Raw genomic sequence first — 21,366 nt, forward strand, 5'->3', positions numbered from 1 at the left:
AGCGGTGGCGTTCTCCTAACGGCGCTCTCGCTTTTCCGTCTGCTGATAGGCTTTTTGCAATACTTCTAAATTTGCATAAATCAACGTCTGAGTAGATCGAATACGTCCGTTTGAAAGGGAGAGAACGCGGAGCCGTTGCCACAGAAACCAGACAGCAACAGAGCTTGCCAAAAGAGGAGCGCGGGAAGCGGAGGGGAGGCTGTTATTCAAGTCTTAAATGAATGATTGGTGAGACAGCTGAGCTACTCCCGCTCCCAATTACAGGTGATTTTAATTTGCAAACTGTCAGTTCGAGAGGATTGTCTGGGAAGGCACGCTTTCTGTCCCAGACAAGCGTGCCTACTGGTCTAGTATTACTGGGGATCCTAACTCTGAACTTCTGCGGGTTTTCTCGTAAGTAAGGAAACCTCCTTCCCCAACGCGGTCGATTTAGGATTACCTTTCCAAAGAGTCCAGGGAAACCACTAGATCATTATGTTACAGGGAATCTCTAGCTTTTAACAGCCGGGCAGAACTTTTTAACGTTGTTTCTGCAGCCAGTTACAGGTGCAAGTGCAGCGATGCATAAAGTGGACATTCAGGCCGAGCTCAGAGAGGCAGCTGCCATTGAAGCCCGCCGGAACCGGGAGAAGCAGAGACAGAGCCGCATCTTCAATGCTCGCTACCGTACCATGGGGGTAAGACTCCCGGAGTGGGTGCTGGGAGAACGGGTATCTCGACCGGAGGCCCCGGTGACAGAAATTCACCCGCTTGCTAACCCTCCTGAATATGAACGTGGCTTTCTAGAGGAGCTCAGTTCAGCGGGGTGCAACAGCAAGCCAGTTACTACATACTGTATATGCTTTGTTGTGACTGACATCTGAATAGAATCAGCAAACAGTGTTTAATGCTTACCCTGCAAACATGATTTGAAACGGGTTTCTGGTTCTACTCCAGGAAATACATGCCAATCCTGGTTTACTGATTTGAATACAGTATTGTGGAAAACTGAGATGAGGTTTAAGAAAGAAACTCCTTTTAAACTTCTCTGTAAATGCGGGGTATGGAAATGTGTGGTTCACTTTTGGCTGGAGACCCCTAAAACTGAGTAAACGTATAGGTTTACTGTTGGGTTGCACTTTGAACAGAGCAAATAAGTTTCTTCGTGGCATGGAATTTGGATTTTGTTGGATTCAAAGTCACTGAAATGATATATGAAGGAAATAGAGAGGGCTCCAGTTTTATCTTTAGCATCATGAAATTTAATGCAAAATGGAATTACTTGAAATATATCTCCACAAAATAAGTGTAATAAAAAGTAGAGACTAGGTTGATACACAGCATTAAGCCATTGTTTGCTTAATCAGGGTTATTAAATAAACCACAACTGGTTGGGTTCACGGAACTCTTAAGCCAAACCCAAACATTTTCTATTTTTTCTTTACGCCACTTGAGGTTTCATCAGAAAGAGTAAAGAAACTTGAAATATACTAAGGCAAGAGATTAAAACATAACTCAGCAGCAGCAACAGCAAAGACATTGGTGAAAAGTCAGGCCTAATGTGTTCTTGCCAAGCAAAATTCTGATGGTGATGAGAGATGTAACAGGGCCATTCTAGATGATCTAGAGAGAGTAGGCAGATTCATGGGAGGAGGTTAAAACTACCATTTTTGGACTGCCAAAATCCAGATTGATTTATTTAGCAAACTTTTGGATGGTAAACAAAAACACAATATAATAAAACAACAATTTAAAACAATAAACAAAGTTAAAGCCCTAATCACCATCTACCAATCACTCCATGTCAGCCCTGTCAACATTCTGGCCCCAGTACCTAGGGGAAAAACTAGGTCTTCACTGCTTTCCTGAAGGCCATCCCAACTGTTCACTGCTGCCATCTAGTGGTCATTCAGAGTTTTGAAGCCCAGATAAGATGGCCCTAGAGAAGGCAAGCCTTCAGGTTTCCTGCTTCTTGGCCACTTTGGCTTTTAAGGTAATACATGCAAAATTTCTTTCACATCAAACTTAAGTTATAGTGACTGTGGACATGCCCATCTAGTTGCTGTTTTTTTTTGTAACCACCCTGTGGAAGTGGTTTGCTGTTGCCTTCTCCTAGGATGTTTTTTGAACTTGAAATAGTTTCTGTCAAGGGTCTTGCAGCTACATTTTGAACTAATTGAAGTTCAAGAACACAAGATCTTATTTTGCCATAATATATGGCCTTTAAGATACCTTTGTTTTTATAGTAGTTGGATGAGGTGGGAGAGGAGCATTCCATTGCTGAGGAAGTTGTCCCACCTTATGTTCCTATTAACCTAACTGGTCATTAATGTCCCTTGCCCTCAAGGTGGACTTAGAAGGCTTGAAGAGGCAAGTGGAAGAGCGGAAACTGAGAGAGAATATGGAGAAGCAACGAGAGGAAGCTTTTGGTAAGACTGTCTGGTCCACTGTATTGAATCTGTCCCAAGCTCTTGGTTAATTTCTGGGAAAATCATGAGTCTTGGCAAAGTGAAATTTGTTAACTCATTAGCAGCAGTGGACAAATCTTAAAGAATTACATCTCGTACATGAGTCTGTGAGTGTTCCACTGAACTTGTGGGATTTATTTTTGAGTAGCCATATATAGGGTTATGGTATAAGTCTCTTAAGAAGAGAAGATGCTAGTGATAGCCTGGGAAACTGGGTACAACAGGACCACTCCTCTACCCTTTTCACAAATAAAGCTGGGGAAAAGTCTCCTGAAGTGGACTGCTAGAGAAAATGAGCAGAACTCTTTCCCCATCCTACTTCCAGAAGTCTCTGCCCATCCATTAAGGTTTGGAAGTGAGTTCTCTCTCTGGATCCAGACCCTTGGGATAGGTAGTGTCTTCTGCAGGGATCTCAGGGCTGGGCCATCTGGGTGGTTGTCCACCTTCTCTAGAACAGCATCCCCCCTGATATTAGGCAGGCTCTGGTTCCTTCTACAGAGCTGTTAAGACCTGCTTTTTTTCAGTGGGCAGAAAAGTTACATTTATTTTTGTTCCCTCCTTATATGAGAATGTCTTATATGTGTGCCTAATTCCTCAATGTTGAGAAATTTATGCTGATATGATTGTATATTGTTTTAATCTTATTATTAGTTGTAGATCTGTAAGCTGCTCAGAATCAGTTATAATCAGAGCAGAATATAAGCCAAATAAATAGATAAATTTGCCTCACTGTTTTCTGAGTTTTAATCAGCCTTTTCTAAGCTCAGCATCTAAGCTTGGGGAAACCTGTTTAAAAAGCGAGAAGTACAACAAGGAAAATAGGGACGGGCCTCAGAATCCTTCTTTGTTGTGCCTTATCATGTGAAATATACAGTAAAAGCATACAGATGGCATAGCAATGAACCAGTACTGAAATAGTTTCCAGATAGAAGGAAGCTTTACATCATGAGAGTCCTGTCAAAGATGTGCAAGGATAAAGTTATCAGGCAGAGGGATTTCTTGGCAGTGAAACTCTGACTCTGAAATAGCTTCCATGGAAGTCTGGGGTTTTACTTTCATTATGCATTGATAAAATAAGAAGGAATAAAAAGAGTACCATAAATAAAAAGAGTACCATAGCACTGAGTTATGTACTACGTGTCAGTGGCAACCAAAGGCCTTTGTACTGAGGTACATCTTAAGCATTTAATAAGAATGCCATGATTCTTTGGGTTGTAGCCAAGTAGTGATGCCCTTCCACAGCACCAAGTGCAGGGCTTCCTCCAAATATCTTAAAATACAGACTGGGTACATTCTGGCAGAGACGTTTCAAGAGGTACTTGAACCCCAAGCCTTTAGAGCCTTAAGTTAACAACAGTACCATAAAGTATATTGTATTATTGAAGAGCCATGTGTTCAGGAAATAATAAATAGATAACATTCCCTTGAGTTATTGGACATTTATCTTACTTTCAAGTATCAACATTGTTTTTGTCTTAGAGACAATGTTGTAATAGGGACAGCCTGAGTTAACGGATTATGGCTTTATTGTGGATTATATGGGGAGAAGGGTGAATGAAATAAGGTTGAAGTCAGTTTCAGACCTACAAATCTGGCTCCACAAAGCAGTGTTATAGCTATGCTAAAGTTCTGCAGGAGTGCCAAAAGGTTGCAAATTTCCATTCTTATTTTGGAGACAATAAAATAACCTTGGCTTCTTAACCATTCTGATTGCAGAAACTGTTGGAAATATGTGGGCAGCATCTCATTGAAATGCCAAAAACTAGAAGAATAGTTCAGAAACTTTTATGAGGTGGCTTCCGTAGAATCAGTTAGAAGGGACCTTAGAGAAAATTAGGGCTTGTTTAAAATAGTAGTTACATACTGCATTTAATATAGCTTTATGTTATCCGTAAAGTCTATTTCCTGTGGACAAGATCCATCTCTTGGATGTTTATTTTATTCAATGTTTATTCAACAGTATCCTTAGTAAAGTTCCTGTGCAGCATTAATTGAATAGCTTTCTCCTTTAGCTTCTGTTTCCTTATTAGCTCAATAGCAGCAGCGTTATTTGTAGCCTGCCCCATAGCAAATATAATTCTTCATGAATTATAAACGAAAAGATAAATACAATAATTAACAAAGAGAAAGAAGACATTAGGCCAGTGTTGTCCAAACTTGGCCACTTTAAGATGAGTGGACTTCAACTCCCAGAATTCCCCAGCCAGCCAGGCTGGCTGGGGAATTCTGGGAGTTGAAGTCCACTCATCTTAAAGTGGCCAAGTTTGGACAACACTGCATTAGGCAATGAAAGGATGGAGGAGCCTGCTTAAAGTGGCAATTGCTCAGGTGAGGTGCCATAAGATGAAATGCCCTTTTTTGGAACAACCTCCCTACTTCAATTTATCAGGAAAAAGATTTCCAAGTGCCCTGACAAGTAGACAAGAGGGAAAAACATCCTTTAAATACTTGGGTCTCAACCATTCAGGGCTGTAAAGATCAGCAAGGACAAATAAGGTTGAGTTTGAATTTCACATAACATAATCCATCAGCCCCAATTAACATGACTATATTTAACCATATTATACTAAACCAAAACAAACCATATTATGACTTAATGTGAGGGTCCAATTAATACAGCATGGTTTTGCTTTATCACTGTGATTTGTAAATCATGGTTTATGGTTTAGCATAGGGATGAACAACTCCTGAGTGGTGGTAGTCAGCATCCCTACCTTTTGGAGGAGCTCAGGAAACTCTGTAGATAGTGCCGTCATTGGAATAGGTGTGGGTGAAATTTTCTGCAATTTGGGGAGGGGGGGATGAGGTTAAGTGTGGGAAAGGGATAGAAATCTTTCTCAGCATTTACCCCCACATACAGCAAAAAATCAGCTTGAAATAATGCAATCAGAATTCAGTCATGCTATGTCAGGATGCAGAATTAGTGTGATGGCTTGATTTAGTGCAATTTAGTGTGTTTTCTGAACCCGTCCTTTGAATTAGGCCTGGAAAGCAACTGGAAGTCAGTGCAGCTGACAGAGTAATAAAGAGTAAACTAAGTCACCCTTTGCATGGAAACACGAAGTCATTAACAAAGGATCAATCAGTAACACCATTACTATATTGAAAAGGAAGCAATTAGAGGCAGACACTGTATAAAGAAAGCTTTTAATGATGATGAACAGTAGTCCTGGAACACCTAAACTATTACTGGATTTATTCAACATACTAAGCTTGATTAATTTAACTTTGTTAAGATTTTTTTTGTGTGTGACTTATGGTGTTGTGTGAACCCAGCCAATGTGATTGGTTTATATTGTTGGGCTAATTGGGTAATTATACTTACCCAATATTAACCTATTGATAAGTTAACCATAGGTAAGTGTAATATGTGAAAACTTGTCAATTCAAGTTGGTTAGGATCTTGCTACAATTGCATTATAAGCCCAAAATTTCTACAAATCTATAAAGGTAATAGAAAACTGGATGCAATAATTTTGGCAATGAGATCATCTGTATACTATTAAAAACTCATATACAAGAGATGCAATCCTTGAGGAAAAAATTCTGTGATAGAAGCCAAAGATAATAGCTGCCAAACTATTTAAAATGAGCCATCAGGCAAACAGGTTCAGTATGTTTGGGGTTTGTGCTTTTTCCTTTCCACACAGTTTGGGTTCTCTTGATACTGAATTTTCATTAATTTGGGGCAGAGTATCCACCCCACCTCCCCACTCAGAAGGCACATCCTATCTTATTTCAGATGGGCATGTGGCACAAATTGTGCAGTGCTTAGCACTGTCCTAAGCTTTTTTGTACAGATGCAGACAGGGTGCAATGTGACAAGGTTGCACAGATGTTGGAGGAAGAGGAGCACCAGCGGAAGAAACGGTTGTCCCAGGATCTGGTGGAGTTCCGTGAGCGGGAGCAGCAGCCTTTTATGCGGCGGGAGTGGGACATCCATGACCCCGAGGTGGTGCGCAAAGGGCAGCCGGCCCGCGTGAGCGATGATGACCCGCGCTGTGGTCCTTCTAGCATGCAGTGCTTTGCTGGTGAGGATCTGAATTCGGCTGCCCGCCTCAAACTGCAGAAGGAGCAGAACAAGCATGCATTGGAGGAGCAGAGAACTGAACGGAATAAGGAACTTGGTGATCAAAAATACGCAGGTATGTTTGTACTGGGAAACAAGAGGCAGAGGTGTTCTTGGGATGAACTACACATCCTCAAGAGCTCAACAAAGGGAAAGTTGCTCTGCAGCTGCTACTAAGAAAAATAACATCCACCTGCTCCCTGTGTTGGCCCTGCCAAAAACTATTTGGGTATAAGAGGAAAAGAACAATATCCACATCTCTGATTCACTCCAGGATGTAATCAAGTGGGGTATATCTTGTATAGACGGTCTTCTATTGCACTATTTTACCCTCCCCCCCCCAACCTTGCAGATAATCTGGAAGGCAAAAAAAGAATTGAGCTGGATTTGCGAGCTATGGAGCTGGCACGATTAGAGGAAGAATGTCGCAGGGCTAAAGCCATGGCAATAGCAGACTTTAATCGAGCACAGGTACCTTTGGATTCTCATAGCCATTTCTCTATTCCATGACCCAGAGTACTGCCTCGAGAAAGGTGAAAGTTTGAAGATTTCATGCCCCTGCTGTGCCCCAACAGCTGACTAAAGTGCAGGTGAAGGGAATGCCAGCCCTTCAGAGCTCACCTCCTTTCTTTTGCCCCCGAGCCAGGCTGCAGAGGTTGCAGAGCAGCAGCGTCTATCTCAGCAGCGTGAGCAGGACGACAACTATGTTGAGATTCACAACCACCTGACTGGCAACTTCCTGTCGGAAGACCCTGATACTGCTAAAAGCTTGTTGGGGTCACACCGTGTGATTACTGACCGCTGGAAGGGGATGAGCCTGGAGCAGCTGCAGGCTGTGTGGAAAATGCAGAAAGAACAGTGCAGAGAAAACCAGGTGAGGGATAAGGAGGGGAAAGCAGCAGAGAATTGGTCACTCTGCTCCAGAGTTAGGTCTTGGGAGTTCCTGTGGAGGAATGGCATGTGAAACATACAAAACGGGTAATGGGTGAGGCTCCCACAAAGTGGTTATTTGTGTTAGCCTGGACTGGAGTGTACCCTAGGTACAATTCATTATCAATGCAAGACCGGAGAACCTTGTTCTGTCATTACCCCATAAACACTCTCAGAGATTGCATTGTAAGGCCTTAATGGGCATGACTATTCCTTTGTTTTCCTTCTTCCAGGTTGCCTTGGGAGGGGAGACAGCTTCTGCCAGACATATGAGTTGCTTGTAGGGAGGCTTTGAATTTGGGCTGAGGGGTTTAAGTGATCATGGAGTTGCAATTTTCTCATCCTTATTTCAGGACAAATTGTGTCCTCTGTCCATTTTAAGATGTGTGGACTGGCTGGGCAATTCTGGGAATTAAAGTCTACACATCTTAAAGTTGCCAAGACTGAGAAACACTGCTGTAGACAACATCTTGAAACATGCAGTCTGCTGGTCCGGTGAGTTTACAGTTGAGGAAAAAGGATGGAGGTAGATGATCCTAACAACAGTTTCTCTGCAGTAACAAATATTTTTCCTTACAGTTGTTTCTTGGAAAGATGATTATTTTGGAAAGGTCCTCATTTAGAGTATATTATTTTTTCCTTTCCCTGAGCCTTGCATCAGTATATTCCTTCTGCCCATGCTGGTGAATTATACAAGAGGGGTTGGTGACAAAACCTGGAAGCCAGCTAACATTCTTCCAGCTGTGTTTTGCAGTTTCAAGTGCTGGAAAGTGCTTCAAGCATACTGTATCTCAGTGAATCCTTACAAAAGTTCAGTAGGTCTGTGTGAGCTCCATATAAACATGCAGCAATATGGGATAGAAGTTGAGAGTGCAATAGCTTGCTTTTGTCTTCTGTTTCAGTTTGTGGTATGCTGAAGTTTTGAAGCAGGGATTGCACACCTCCCCTTCCCATGGATCTATTCTCACATTTCATGTGCCTTTCTCCCCTGCAGAAACTTCGGCAAGAGGAAAGGCAACGGGTTGCTGAGTGGGACAGACAAAGGGAACTGGCAGCTCATACGGCCATGCAGATGGAGGAGCAGGAGCAGAATTTCCGTGTGGAGCTGAGGAAGAGCCTGGATGCTTACAACCAGGAACTGGCTGATGCACAGAAATCCAAGTAAGGAGTCCAGGGTTGAAACATGACACAGGAATGTGAGAGGCACTTTCTTGGATTCAAGATAGCCCAGAGGGCAACAGAATGGGAAATGGACAAAATGTCAAAGGATGGGAGCTCTGCAAGCACAGAGGAATGTCCCTGAACTACTATTTGGCATGCTCTAGGTTCCCTCAGTTAAACAGTACCATCTGAAAGGTCCCCAGAAGCATGCCTTTTCTATGTAGCACCTGCCCTCTGGAATGAGCTTCCCCAAGATCCAAATGGCCCCTCGCTGATGCTTCAAAGGGCCTTGAAGACCTGCCTCTTCCCCCAGGCCTTCCACAAGCATGATTAAAGGCCCCATTAGGTTGTGTGGGTTTGTTTTTCTTCCTGACTGGTTTGCTCTTTTCTTTCTTCTGGTTTACTGCTATATTGTTTTACTAATGATGTTTACTTGTGAGCCAGCTAGGCTCGTTGGAAGATATACAGATTTAATTAATAATAATAATTGTAATTATAATTTGGCTGCAGAATTAAGCTGCAGACAGAAAGCTGAGTGCTGAAAGAACAGGCAGATCAGGAAGTGAAACACTCATTTTCACACCTTTCTGATAGTGTCTTCAGGGCTGCATTTTGAATTAAATATGCTGCTCATAACTGCCTAAAAAAATCACCTTCTCAGCCAGAAACCCAGAGGCACCAAGATGCTATCTGTAGTTACTCAGTCATAGATATGCATTAGACACATGTCTGTTTTTTATATATTCCTAGATTAAATTCTGTCATTGAAGGATTTCAGCCCTGGGACAAATGAGGTGATAATCTTCTCAATATAATCTGACTACATTACTTTCTTTGGCAGCTTCCAGTTTCTGGAGAAAGAAGTCTACACCAACGCACCTACAGCCCACTATCATTTACAGTTTAACACTAGCAGCCGCTGATGGAAGATGCAGCTGGCAGGAGTTTTGGTATGCAAAGTAAAGTAGATTTTCTTACGGAAAGAGGAAGCCCTCTAGTGGCTGTAAAGAGGGATACCAGGAATGAAACCTAGCCTGGAATCACATAGAGCTTTGAAATTTGGGGAGGGGTACTTTTTGGATTAGATGTTTGGTGTATGAAACATTACACAAAAGCCTGTATGGATATATCCTATTTTCAGATAATCGGACCTTCTAGTACCTATAGGCTAGCGATTTCATTCATAATAGTTTGTCATCTGTATGACAAAGAAGAGCCACCATATGATCAAAGCTAGCTTAGCATTTCACAGGATACACTTCTTGATCGCACATGGGGATATCCTGGGTTAAGTACTTGGTTCACATTTAGCTGCATCTGCAACAAGCTGAAATGACATCTGTGTGGTGACATTATCCTGTAAATGATGCAGTTGTACACTTATGTATCAGCTTGCAGGATACAAATTGTAGCATTTGCATGATGATGCATGTTTTGTCATCCAGGCTTGTGCTTATGGTACAGGTAGTCCTCATTCAGCGACCACAGTTGGGACTGGCAGCTGTTGTTAAGTGAGAAATCATGTGACCAAGAAAGTGTTTTCCTTTTCCCCACTCCCCACCCTTTGCCTGGATAGCCAGCTCAAAACTGACAAGACTAATCAGTTTCACACCTTGTTTGCCTCCCCTTTGGAATGCACACCCCTGTGCTGGGATAATTAGGGAGAAGGGAATTAATCTGTGTATATACATTCATTGGAGAGGAAGGGATTACAAGAGAATAAGCAGGCACATAATGGGGAACACACATTGAAAGGAATGCAGTGGCGGCAGCTGCAAGTATATTCCCCATTGTGTGCCTGTTTACTCTCTTATACTCCCTTCCTCTCCAATCTCTCTGCTCTGCAAGGGTGGGGGGAGAAAAACAACAGGCACAGGACATGTACTGGCTGCAATGGTCATCACTTGACTGAGGGACACTGAAGGTTGTAAATGCTGGCATTGGTTGTAGTTATTTTTTCAGCACTGTTGTAACTTCAAACAGTTGCTGAACAAGGCAGTTGGTAAGCGAGGATTACCTGTATATGAAAATAAGGTGAAGTCTGGAACCCAGCAAGTCACTGTGTCCCAGGGTAGCCACCATTCACTCTTTTCAGAGAAAAACAACAGAACCTGATGTGAAACTTCCCTGATTGGACTGGAGTTTTGTTTCAAAAGGGGGACACAGCTGAACCAAGGTTGGAATTTTCCTGCCATACTCATGTTTTGGAACTATCCTTCCAACTGCTGTTCTTCCTTCTCTGGCCCCTCTTTCCAGGTTTCCTTTGCATTTGGTTATCTTGAGATACTTCGTCGTCTTTGTGAAAGAAATGAAAAATACACAAGCAGAGTCACAGCTCAGGAAAGTCGTAAGGACCAAAAGCCATGGATTCATACACCTAACTAAATCAGATGTGTGCAACTTTTGTTGCCATATAACTTTTAAATGGCATTTGGGGGCCCACCTCAGAAAGACTGAAAAATGGGGCCCAAATGTGACCACTTTGAAAATGACTCAAAAGAAGCATATTGAACCTGGCCTTTCTTTGCTCTTCATTAAAGCAGCCTGTTTTTAGGCTTCAGCACAAGCATGAAAAAAGAATGTACTCCACCAGCTTTTTTTCAGGCTCCCATGAAAATTTTCAGGCTGCTTTAATGAATAGCAGAGAAGTACTGGGCTTACACTAAGTCCAAAGGTTTTTTGTTCTAAATCACTTTCACAACATACACAGCCCTGAAAATTGCATTTATTAAACACTGCTTTTAATCTCTGTGATTTTTACACTGTGTAAAAATGGTGATTTACATTACTTTCCATCTCGTTCCCTAGTTTAAAATGCATTAGAAAGTATGCCAGGAAAAAAAAAATCATACACCAGAGTATGGTGAGGGCCAGGTGGGTCAGAGTTGCCAAAAATACAGAAATGCAGTGAGAGGAGAAGGTTTGAAATGCATTGGAAAGTATGCCAGGAAAAAAGAAATCATTACATCAAAGAGAATGGTGAGGGCCAGGTTGACCAAAATACAGAAATGCAGTGAGAGGAGAGATATACATCTTGACCCCAACAGACTTATGTGTTAAAGTCATAAGGTGATTGTTGAAACCAGCAACTGTTTCAAACCATGGTTTACAGCATAGCCTTTTGTCCATACCCAGCCATTTGTGGTTGATTCAATAAACCATGGTAAATCATGATTATCACAATTTGTGACCTTAGCCAGAAACACAATTATCACAATATGTGACCTTAGCCAGAAACAATTGCCTCTGTATTTCAGAATTAGAGGGAAGACTGTGGAAGAGCTGTTAAAAGAGGCTGGAGATGCCTAGAAAGTATGGTTTTCAGTATGGTTACTAGTAATGGTGAAGCCTGTACAGCAAGTGAAAGAAAAGAACAGTATCTAATCATTTATTTATTTAGAACCAGATGTTAATCATTTCTTTTGCTGACCTAGATTTCAGTACTGTGATTATGGTCCAAGGAGAACAAGCTTTCTTGTTCTTGCAGGCCCAGGCTACAGCTCAGGGCTGCATTCGGATAGCCCCGTCAAGCCGTATCACTTCACCGTTTAGCATAGGATTCTCTGCTATGCATTGTACCAGGTGAGCAAATTCTTCTGGAGCCCCAAGGCGACTTGGGAAGGGCACCTGTCGTGCCAGGAATGTTCGAACTTTTTCAGGAAGCGATCCCAGTAGAGGTGTCTCAAAGAGGCCTGGAAAAAACAAAAGCTGCTCAGAGCTGCTCCTCCTGGTGCCACACGTTTTCACAGCTATTAAGCAGTATGCCACAACATTCTATGTGCTCCAGGAATTAAATACGGAGTTCAGTTTCCTAATAATCTTGTGTCATGCACAGTTGAAGTCTGAGATCTGATAGAGATTGCTGAGGAGCCAACAAAATAATGTAAATTAATGAAACATTCAAAATTGATTATGAAAATATAAGTTTGCACAACCTATTATAGAATCATAAGGCTTGAGTATTTGAGGAAGGGTGAGGTCAAGCCATTCCAGGCTTAAGCACCTTTTGAAAAATCTACTTTTCTCTCCCAGGGTCCAGATTCAGGGTGGGTTTGGTTACCTGGTGCAATGGTAACAACACGGACTCCAAGAGGGGCAAGATCTCGGGCGATGGGCAGTGTCATTGATACAATGCCTCCTTTGGAAGCCGAATAGGCGGCCTGTCCCACCTGCATAGTGAAACAAGAAGGGCTTAGTTCCCTCAAGGCGATATAACAAAACATCTCCACTTACTAAAAGCATATGTTAAGAGTGTTTTGAAACATACAAAGAAGGTTCTGATAGGAATCCCAAACAGCACTGAGATAAAGTTGCTGGAGGTAAAGAGAGCCGGGGGAAGGGAAATGGCAAGTACCAGCATGTCTGATTGAAACACAGGGAACCGGAAGTGTAAGGGGTATGTGCTGAGACCATCTAACTTCAAATGTAAATTTAATGCAGGCCAGCATTTTTAAATCACATGATACGGTGACACTCCACACCAAAGAGCATAAACCATGTCATTCTTTCCCCTGCAGCCCAACTGTTCTATTGTTCTTGAGGTCTAGAAGGTCCCTTAATTGGGTTTCCAAAAGTATCGGTAAATAACTTACTTCTGTTACAAAAATGCTTGCTATATTGATATGATCAAAGATCTCTTTACCCCCCTTCCCCAAAATCCAGTTCCTGAAACAGCCATACTTTAATGCTTCTGTATTTTAAGGATATTGACATGTACAGTAGTTCATCTATATACATTCTATTTAAGTTATGGCTTGCTGGCCTTTGCCAATGAAGCTTCCCCTTATTAAAGAAAGCTTAGGATTCACCTGGCCGTCATAGGCAGCCACACTGGCAGTGTTGATGATCACGCCTCTCTGTCCATCTGAGTTTGGCTCATTTTCACTCATCACACTTGCAATCAGACGGATCACATTGAATGTCCCAACAACATTGACCTGAGAAACACAAATGAAATCCAGGGACTCAAAGCCTTGATTATGTTTCCCCCTCCCAAGCCGACAGAGCCAAGCAATGTCATTCCATCAGCACAACAGAATAAACTCTTGGCCTAGCAAATACTAGGCCCTCATTCTGAATGGTCCTCTAACAGCAAATTCAGTTCTGCCAATGCCAATCTTTACATAGCTACTATGAAAGCATCCACACCCAAGGGGGAGGAATTTGCAGGTTTGGAGGAAGGCAGGATATCCTCAAAACAAAACTTGGATTAAAAAATGTACTGGAGGTGAGAAAACTTTTAAAAAGACCAGTAAAGACTGAATGTGCTCAGATGATAAGAACTAGGGAGAGGCTAAGAACTGGGTGGTGAAAGGGCATAAAACAAACCATTCTGGAAAACATCACATTAGTTGGCTAAAGTCTTGAAGAGAAGCACTCTATGCTGCAACATTTTTAATGCAGTTTGATTGGTAAGTTATAAATCCTTCCTGCCAATATTGGATTGCTTCTCCCTGATTACGCCCACCCATCCCATTAGGTCTGGCAGGAGACGCAGGCTCCAGGTCCCATCTCTTAGGGAGCGATAATTGGCAGGGCCGAGGAAAAGAGCTTTTTCTGTTGTGGCACCCACCCTTTGGAACATCATCCCCCCAAAGATCAGGTCGGCCCAACCCTACTTGCCTTTTGCAAGGCATGGTTTTGTCACTGAGCTTGGGAATCCCAACGTGTGGCAGAGACCGTGCAATGGTTGCGCTGCTGCTGTTTTTACCTCAGCTGCTGATTATGTGTGTGATGTTTTTTACTGTTAGGGCAGCCATGTAAATAAAAAAATCATCATAAATGGGAAGTACTTGGAAGAAGATCAAATAACAAATGCATAATGAACTATGGTGTTTTTCTCACAATATACTTACATTGATAACTCTTTGGAAGTCCTCCAAACTATGAGCATGAGCCTTATGCATATTGTATGTCTTGAACGCCACTGCAATCCCAGCACAGTTCACTGCCATATCTATATGTCCAAATTTCTCCTTCGCTGTGGCCAGTGCAGCCTTCACATCTAACTCTGAGACCACCTGAATAAAGACAGTTTTGAGAGTATGACCCAGGTCTGCTGCTACATCTCTTTTCCTACATTGTACTCCCCACTCTCACCTGGGGAGAGAGAAAGCCTTAAATCTCAACATTCCCATCAAACGATCCTTACATCAGCTGGAGTAAAGATGCATCTGTCTCCCAGTGACTTGGCCACGCTCTCACCATCAGACTTTGGCAGGTCCACAATCACAGCACTGCCTCCCTGTTGTACTAATCGTTCCGCTGTGGCACGGCCCAGGCCAGAAGCCCCACCAGTCACAAAGCCAACCATGCCCTGGTGGGTAAAGAAATTAATGAGAAGATTTATTTTTATTTATTTATCAAATTTGTATAGGCACCCATCTCACAGGAAATGACCCTGGGTGGCATACGACAATCAAAAACAATTAAAATACAATCATTATAAAAATATAAAACAATAATTATTAAAACTGAAATATATTAAAAGCAAGATATACAAACCATGGGCATGGAGAGTGTAAAGATATCAATAGCGGAGCCATCTTAAGATGTTACCTGGGACCCCCCAAGCCTGATGACATAACCAGGTCTTGAGGGACTTCTGGAACATTAGCAGGGATGGAGCTAATGTAACTTCAGGGGGGAGAATGTTCCATAAGACACCATGGCAGAGAAGGTCCACCTCCTGGGACCCACCAAATATAAGTCCCTGGCGGGTGGTACTCGGAGTATGCCCTCTCTGCCAAATCTAATGGGGCAGGCTGATGTAATCAGGGAGAGGCAGCCCCTCAGATAACCCTAACTTGCCACTAACTTGGATAGCTTTATGAAGGGATTGCATGAAAGCATGGAACGTGTCTGTCAAGGGCTATTAGTCTTGGGATTCAATCTTACCTCAGTTTTGAAGGCAGCATGCCTCTAAATACCAGTTGCAGGGCAACAGCGGTGGGAGAAATATTTTATTTTGGATATTAATTATTTTCCCAAACCACACCACTTTCTTCATAATATGTTTCAGACTGGTGATCCAATCTATGATTTTGCTTCTTTGAAATTTCATTTAAATGTACTGCTAATCATCAACAGCTAAATTTCCAGTAAGTCAATATGATTATCACTCTATTCACAAATACATACGTTTAACCTTTAGTTCACACGTGGACATTATACATAATCTAGTGAGAATTTTTTATTAGTGTGGGTTGAAAAAGGTCAAAATATCTATCCAGAGTTTCAGATATGGACCTCTGAGGAAACACACACAAAGAACATTGATTCATGCGTAAATGTATTCACTGAAAAAGAATCAAAGTAAATTAGCAATGAGAACAATAATGCAAGATGCCCCACTGATAAGCCAGTCATAGTGAATCTTACAAACTGGGATTAAAATGTTCAGACACGTATCAGATTGCCTTACAGAAATTTTTCATATCTGGTAAAAGATTCCCTGTGATAATAGCAAATGTTTTATCACCAGACATTGAAAAAAGCTTTTTTTAACAGCTAAAGAATAGGTCAGTAAATACAATAACCTGAAACCTCTCAGCATCACTTCCACCTTACTCTGAAAATGCAGCAAAATATTTTAATCATTTCTTTATATATTCCTAGAATGCTGGTATTAAATTAGGACCAAACATGTTTTCAAAATGATTCAGAAGAGAAGCTTCAGAATGCATGTGAGTGAGTGCAGAACTTCTTTAAAACAATCATGTCATTTTCTAGGCTTAAAAAACACAATGCCTTAAGAGTTACATTAATGAAGTGGCTACTGTAATGAGTTAGCTTATTAATGCTGCTGCATTTTTTTCAGGATCCCATGTAATTTTGACTAAGCCATCTGAAACCCAAGGCTAAACATGATTTGAAATGGAAGGTTCCAGCTCAACAGTCAGATTAGTCTGCAGGGGGGGGCGGGTGTCAAACAAGTCAAGATGGTAGCCACAACCATGCAACTGAAGCCTCACCCCAACCATCATCTTGACTTTTCAACCTACCCCATAGATATCACATTTATGATTTATGTTCATTATCAATATTTAACCATACAAGTTGTTTGTGTTAGCCCATACTTGTTCCAAATATTCAATATTGATAGAAGAAGGGCAATAGGACTAATTATTAATTGGTACCATGTAAGAAAGATATGGTGATGCTGATTTAGTATATCCTCCTTTCTGTTCACAACTCAGCTTGGGAGACTGAGAGATCAGGGATGTTATCTTCTGAGCTTCCTGAGATAGATATATTTTTTCTTTTTAATAATTAACTTATCACAATATCTGTTTTATCTGCACTGCTATTTTAATTCCTGCATTTATAGCCATATTGAAAAAGCAAATCAACCTCAAAGAACTATTTTCATTTTGCCTTCTTTGAAAACCATCATCAGTCAGAATTAATGAGTTAGATTCAGGGCTTTGGAGTTTGCTGACTTTCAATACCTTTTTTTGGCTGCGAGGGATAGGATATTGAAATCCTGGAGAGGAAGTTAAAATGGGCTGCAGTGCCGCAAAGAATGAGAAGATAATAAAGGGAGCTTTGAGTGACTTTTGAGTGAGAGCACATCAGTGTTGCTTTTATGGAAGATGCGGCTTGCTTATTTTTTAGTTGAAAGATCTGAAAACTTAGAGAACCCTTCTACAAAAAAGAAAGAAAACCGTGTTATTCTTTCTAGAAATAGACAGACAGCTTATAGCTATAGATTAGATATAGATACAGATGCATCTCATTAGAATTTGAAACCATCATCTAAAGACTAGGTGTAAATCTCTTCCCCCAATTTACTGATCCATTCATTACTTTTCTCCGTTGTTTTCAAACTTCAGTAGGTTTCTCTGTATCTATCATCCATCTATTTATCTAGCTCAAATGCAAAGAACAAGGAAAGTGTGGTCATGGCAATAATATGTTATATATGACTACTCAGTTTTACTTTTTTATACGTGCCTGGCACAAACCTATTAAACGTAAGTAGTCTGTCTGGGACAATATAGGGCCTCCAAGGTTTCTGAGGTCATGTGACATTTCCAGATACCACTTCCATTTTGCAAGCCACACATCAGTGTCTACATCAATTATCATTGGGCATAATCCTCTGCACACATAAGCAGATTCTCTGTTATTCCCATCTTTAACATCGACATTTTAAATACCATTTCCAGCACTTTGAACTGGGTTGTGAAATGCAGTGAGTGCCAATGGATTAGGCTAAGATTAGCTAGTGGTAAATGTTTTCTGTTTTCAAGCCAATTCATGGGCTGACCATTTTTCATCCGATGAAAAGTATTAGAAAAATCTGAAGCGGTTAGGGATTTGCAGTAATAGTCCATTTCTGGTGGTTTTTGGATTAGAAAAGAAATTTCGTTTGACAAAAGTATTTCATTACTGCTTTAGTCATAAATTCAGCCTACAATGACAAAAACACCATATTTTACACTCTACAAGAATCAAAACAGATTGTGATTTGCAGCAAACCTGAGAGGAACAGGAGGTAACCTTACTTCACCGCATTGCACTGGGCTACACAACACACCACTAGCTACTGGCCTTTTTCAAGGCATTAAGGACCCTGCTGTTCCCTCAGGCATATGGGCTGGGAGGTTAAGCAAGCCTACTGGTTGATCACCCAAACCACAGACTTGGAAACTTCGGCCACTTGACAGGCAGTAACCCTGGTAATGCAATAACAATCCCATGTTTTGTATAGCTATGTACGTGCCTCCAGACTTTCCTCAGTTTAAAAGGCAGCCCAGTATTTTCCAAAGAAAAATGTCTGCTTTCTTCTACTTGGTTCCTCTGCTTTAGAGACACACAACAGCAGTAATAGCTCTCCCCCCACTCCCTCCCATCCACCCCACCCACTCCTGGATTTTTTTCTCCAGGCAGCAACTGTAACTATAACTGCAAAGCAGTTTCATCCTGGACAGGGGAATAAGAGAGGTGGTCAGTTTGTAAAATGATCATTTTCCCAGCAAAGCTCCTCTGTCTCAGACAACTGTGTGAGAGGCAGAAACTAATCCCATAACCTGTGTTGGGAAAAAGGCTGCACTTGTTGCATTTGTTCAGCCTGCCACGCAGCAGTTAAAGGAAGAGAAACTCACATCACCTTCAGAAATGTATCAGAAGAGAAGGTGGTTTCTTCCATATGTTTACCAAATATATGATCAGCTGAAAAAACACTTCTTGGCAGTGGCAGGATTTGATTCTGATTAACATTACAGTTGTGCTAGATTAGAAAAATGTTTTCAATTATTGTACTGCTGAAACTGGTCTACGCTACATTACATTTGCTTTGATTGTACTGCACTTACCGGTACGTACAAACAAAAATGCTGCTACTACTACTACATTGTTTCTTACGGTCATTACTTGCGCGGGTTCTAAAATGGAATGTATTGGTCAGATCCTTCTTTCCGCTGGCCCCTGCCGGGAAATTGGTCCCTCTGGTCCGTCTCCCTACTCGATGATGGTGGGAGTGGGGGCGTCTCACCCACTTTCTCGTTCGCCATCGCGGACAGAATGGGCTCTTTCTTGGCATCAACGCGGATGTCCCCTCCCCGCCCCCTGAGTCCCGTCGCGGCGTCCCAGACGGCATTGCCTATTTATTACCTTCACGCTCCTCAAGGCCGCCGCCATGCTGCTCTGCGAAGGGTCAACCTTTGAAGCTCCGCCTCCTGGGGAGGAGGGGGCGGAAGTGGAGGTAGAGGCTGCTTGATGGGAAAGAGGTACGTGCAGCGGTTGCGGTGAGACGCGACGCGAGTGCACGGAAGTCCTCACGGTTGGAATTGCACTAATCCTACTTCTGTCCAAAGAAACCTGTTCTTGTTTAGTTTTATCCACAACTGTTTATGCCGGGACAGATCCCGATGAGGAACCTCTAATTCGTTAATGCAACTGGTAAAAGGGCTGAATTTATCCTAGTTCAGGACGTCGGATTGCAGTCTTAAATAGAAAGCATACGACGCTGTTCGTTGCAAGCGTGCTCCTCAAAAGAGGGTTGCGACTGCATTCAGCTAAGCTCAATCGCGCCCTCAGCGTGTGTACAATTACAGACCTGAAGAATTCTGAAAGAAACAGGTGGTTGGTTATGATGATGACTGAATCCTATCCTATCCTAGTTTGATCGACACTGGAAAGCTATGCGGATCCGGAGCGGTTAGGTATTTGGGTGGGAGACCATCAAGCTAGACTAGAAAGTCGAAAAATACCCTGGAAGAAGTCAGTGGCAATCTACTGGTATATTGTTGCTAAGAAAACTACACAGACATGTCCAAAAAAGTCACCAGGAAACTGAAAGTCACTGTCCACGAGGGAAAACCCAGGATTAGAGCTATATAAATGTTTCCATTTAACTATTATTTTTCTCAGCAATATTAATGTCTAATAAGCTTATGGCTAAAGTTAACGTGGGAGCCATGACCTCTTTTAATATATTTTAGGTGGCCCTATTACTTGTCATGTGAGCATGCATTTGTACACCCACTTTACCTTCGCACATCAAGGAGTGAGGATTACCTATAGATGTCAAGCATGTTCTTAATAGCAAATTCAGATCTACTGAAGCATAATTTATAAAGAATGTTCCCCATTCTGATATCTTCCAGCTATGTGAGGAAGTATAAAAGGTGAAATTCAACATGCCATTTTGGAATTATGGGAATTCATGATTTGGGAAGGATGGTGTAAAACTTTATGAAAAATTTATATTGAGATATCTTTTTAACATACTGTAAACCTAAATCAGCATTTCTTGTTTTGCTTTATGCCTCCTTGTAAAATTATGTACTAACAATATTCACTGTCTAATTTGCTCAATTGGAAGGAGGGCAGTAGAGAGTGACTAAGGCTGGTTCCTGAAATTACCAGGTTGTGTTAAGATCAGCAATTCAGTTATCAATTTGCCGGGTACAAATTTACCACATCAAAAGAAAAAAATCCATGGTCAAAGTTGCTGACATACAGGATTAGTTATGCCGATGTCTGTGAAAGAATATAAAAAGGGCAGAAAGTATGGATGGAAATTCAAAGCACTCCTTTGATTCTGGAAAATCAGTATTTGTCCCTAATGTTACTTATGTGCAACTTATATAGAAGACCACAAATAAAATCATTGGTTGGGGTTTACAAATTTCAATCTGGATCGCAATAAAGTATCCAATCCAGAAGAATAATGCACTTTATTACCTCACTAGCAATGTGGGAAACAGCTTCTTTCCAGCTTGCTTTAAGTTGCCATTTGTGCTGGACTGAGTTACTGTTACGCCCCATTTCATTCTCCTATCCCATCAAACTCTCTAGCTTAATGAGAAGTAGAAACAAGAATATCTACTTAAGTCTCTATCTCTGGGTATTAGCAATTGGCAAAATCTATAGATATAACCCAAATCATTAATGAAGTAGTGTGAGAGTTGCAGCTTTCATTTACAATGCGTTTGCTCTATACAACAAATTTCAGGAATACAAATGTATGAATGACAGCTGCTAAATTTGAATTGGGTGGGTTGCAGCATCTATCACTGACAGAGGAGTAAATAGTTTTTTCTAGTCATTGTATGTGTGTGTGTGTGTGTAAAGTTAAAATGAGATAAATCAATGTTAGAGAACAGGATGTGTCAATAGTAAATGCGCTTAATTATTCACTAGCTATGAAACTCTAACCCACATACTTTAAAACAAAACTTCTGTATTCATAGATAGGATTAACTGGCTAACAGAAATTATAAAAGACTAAACCCCTCAAATGGGAAACGT

At 41.4% G+C, this 21,366-nt stretch overlaps 2 protein-coding genes across 3 annotated transcripts; one reads left to right on the top strand and one right to left on the bottom strand.

Moving 5' to 3' along the window:
- The first annotated feature begins 5 nt into the window (after positions 1–5).
- On the top strand, positions 6–11,629 carry RIBC1 (RIB43A domain with coiled-coils 1). 2 transcript variants are annotated; one of them, XM_007425730.4, is made up of 9 exons: positions 6–264; positions 537–677; positions 2,327–2,408; positions 6,248–6,592; positions 6,869–6,987; positions 7,163–7,390; positions 8,441–8,607; positions 9,449–9,557; positions 10,864–11,629. In XM_007425730.4, the coding sequence occupies exons 2-8, from the start codon at positions 561–563 to the stop codon at positions 9,528–9,530; spliced, it is 1,140 nt and encodes a 379-aa protein (XP_007425792.1). In that variant the 5' UTR covers positions 6–264; positions 537–560; the 3' UTR covers positions 9,531–9,557; positions 10,864–11,629. The 2 variants fall into 2 exon arrangements, with proteins under 2 accessions (XP_007425792.1, XP_087993854.1); XM_088137728.1 differs by lacking the exon at positions 6–264 and adding an exon at positions 294–393.
- Positions 11,630–11,986: 357 nt separating this feature from the next.
- Positions 11,987–19,339, bottom strand: HSD17B10 (hydroxysteroid 17-beta dehydrogenase 10). The gene is made up of 6 exons (XM_007425729.3): positions 19,225–19,339; positions 14,759–14,923; positions 14,463–14,627; positions 13,416–13,544; positions 12,668–12,776; positions 11,987–12,299 (listed from the first exon to the last, which is right to left on the bottom strand). Exons 1-6 carry the CDS (start codon positions 19,249–19,251, stop codon positions 12,109–12,111), a joined length of 786 nt encoding a protein of 261 aa, XP_007425791.1. The 5' UTR covers positions 19,252–19,339; the 3' UTR covers positions 11,987–12,108.
- Between the last annotated feature and the right edge of the window lie 2,027 nt (positions 19,340–21,366).

Source organism: Python bivittatus, unplaced genomic scaffold (genome assembly GCF_059951505.1).
Source record: "Python bivittatus isolate LINGU-HERP-01145 unplaced genomic scaffold, Pbiv_v1 ctg000220_np1212, whole genome shotgun sequence".
In the NCBI taxonomy this organism is placed as follows: Eukaryota; Metazoa; Chordata; class Lepidosauria; order Squamata; family Pythonidae; genus Python; species Python bivittatus.

What these genes read in the sequence shown, in the direction of transcription:
- HSD17B10 (XM_007425729.3), bottom strand. Translation starts at nt 19,251, where the DNA reads ATGGCGGCGGCCTTGAGGAGCGTGAAG. An exon ending in GCATCTTTACTCCAGCTGAT is followed by an intron (nt 14,628 to 14,758) that starts GTAAGGATCGTT and finishes GTCTTTATTCAG; the next exon opens with GTGGTCTCAGAGTTAGATGT. An exon ending in TGTTGTTACCATTGCACCAG is followed by an intron (nt 12,300 to 12,667) that starts GTAACCAAACCC and finishes TGTTTTTTCCAG; the next exon opens with GCCTCTTTGAGACACCTCTA.
- RIBC1 (XM_007425730.4), top strand. Translation starts at nt 561, where the DNA reads ATGCATAAAGTGGACATTCAGGCCGAGCTCAGAGAGGCAGCTGCCATT. An exon ending in CAGACTTTAATCGAGCACAG is followed by an intron (nt 6,988 to 7,162) that starts GTACCTTTGGAT and finishes CCCCCGAGCCAG; the next exon opens with GCTGCAGAGGTTGCAGAGCA. An exon ending in AACAGTGCAGAGAAAACCAG is followed by an intron (nt 7,391 to 8,440) that starts GTGAGGGATAAG and finishes TCTCCCCTGCAG; the next exon opens with AAACTTCGGCAAGAGGAAAG.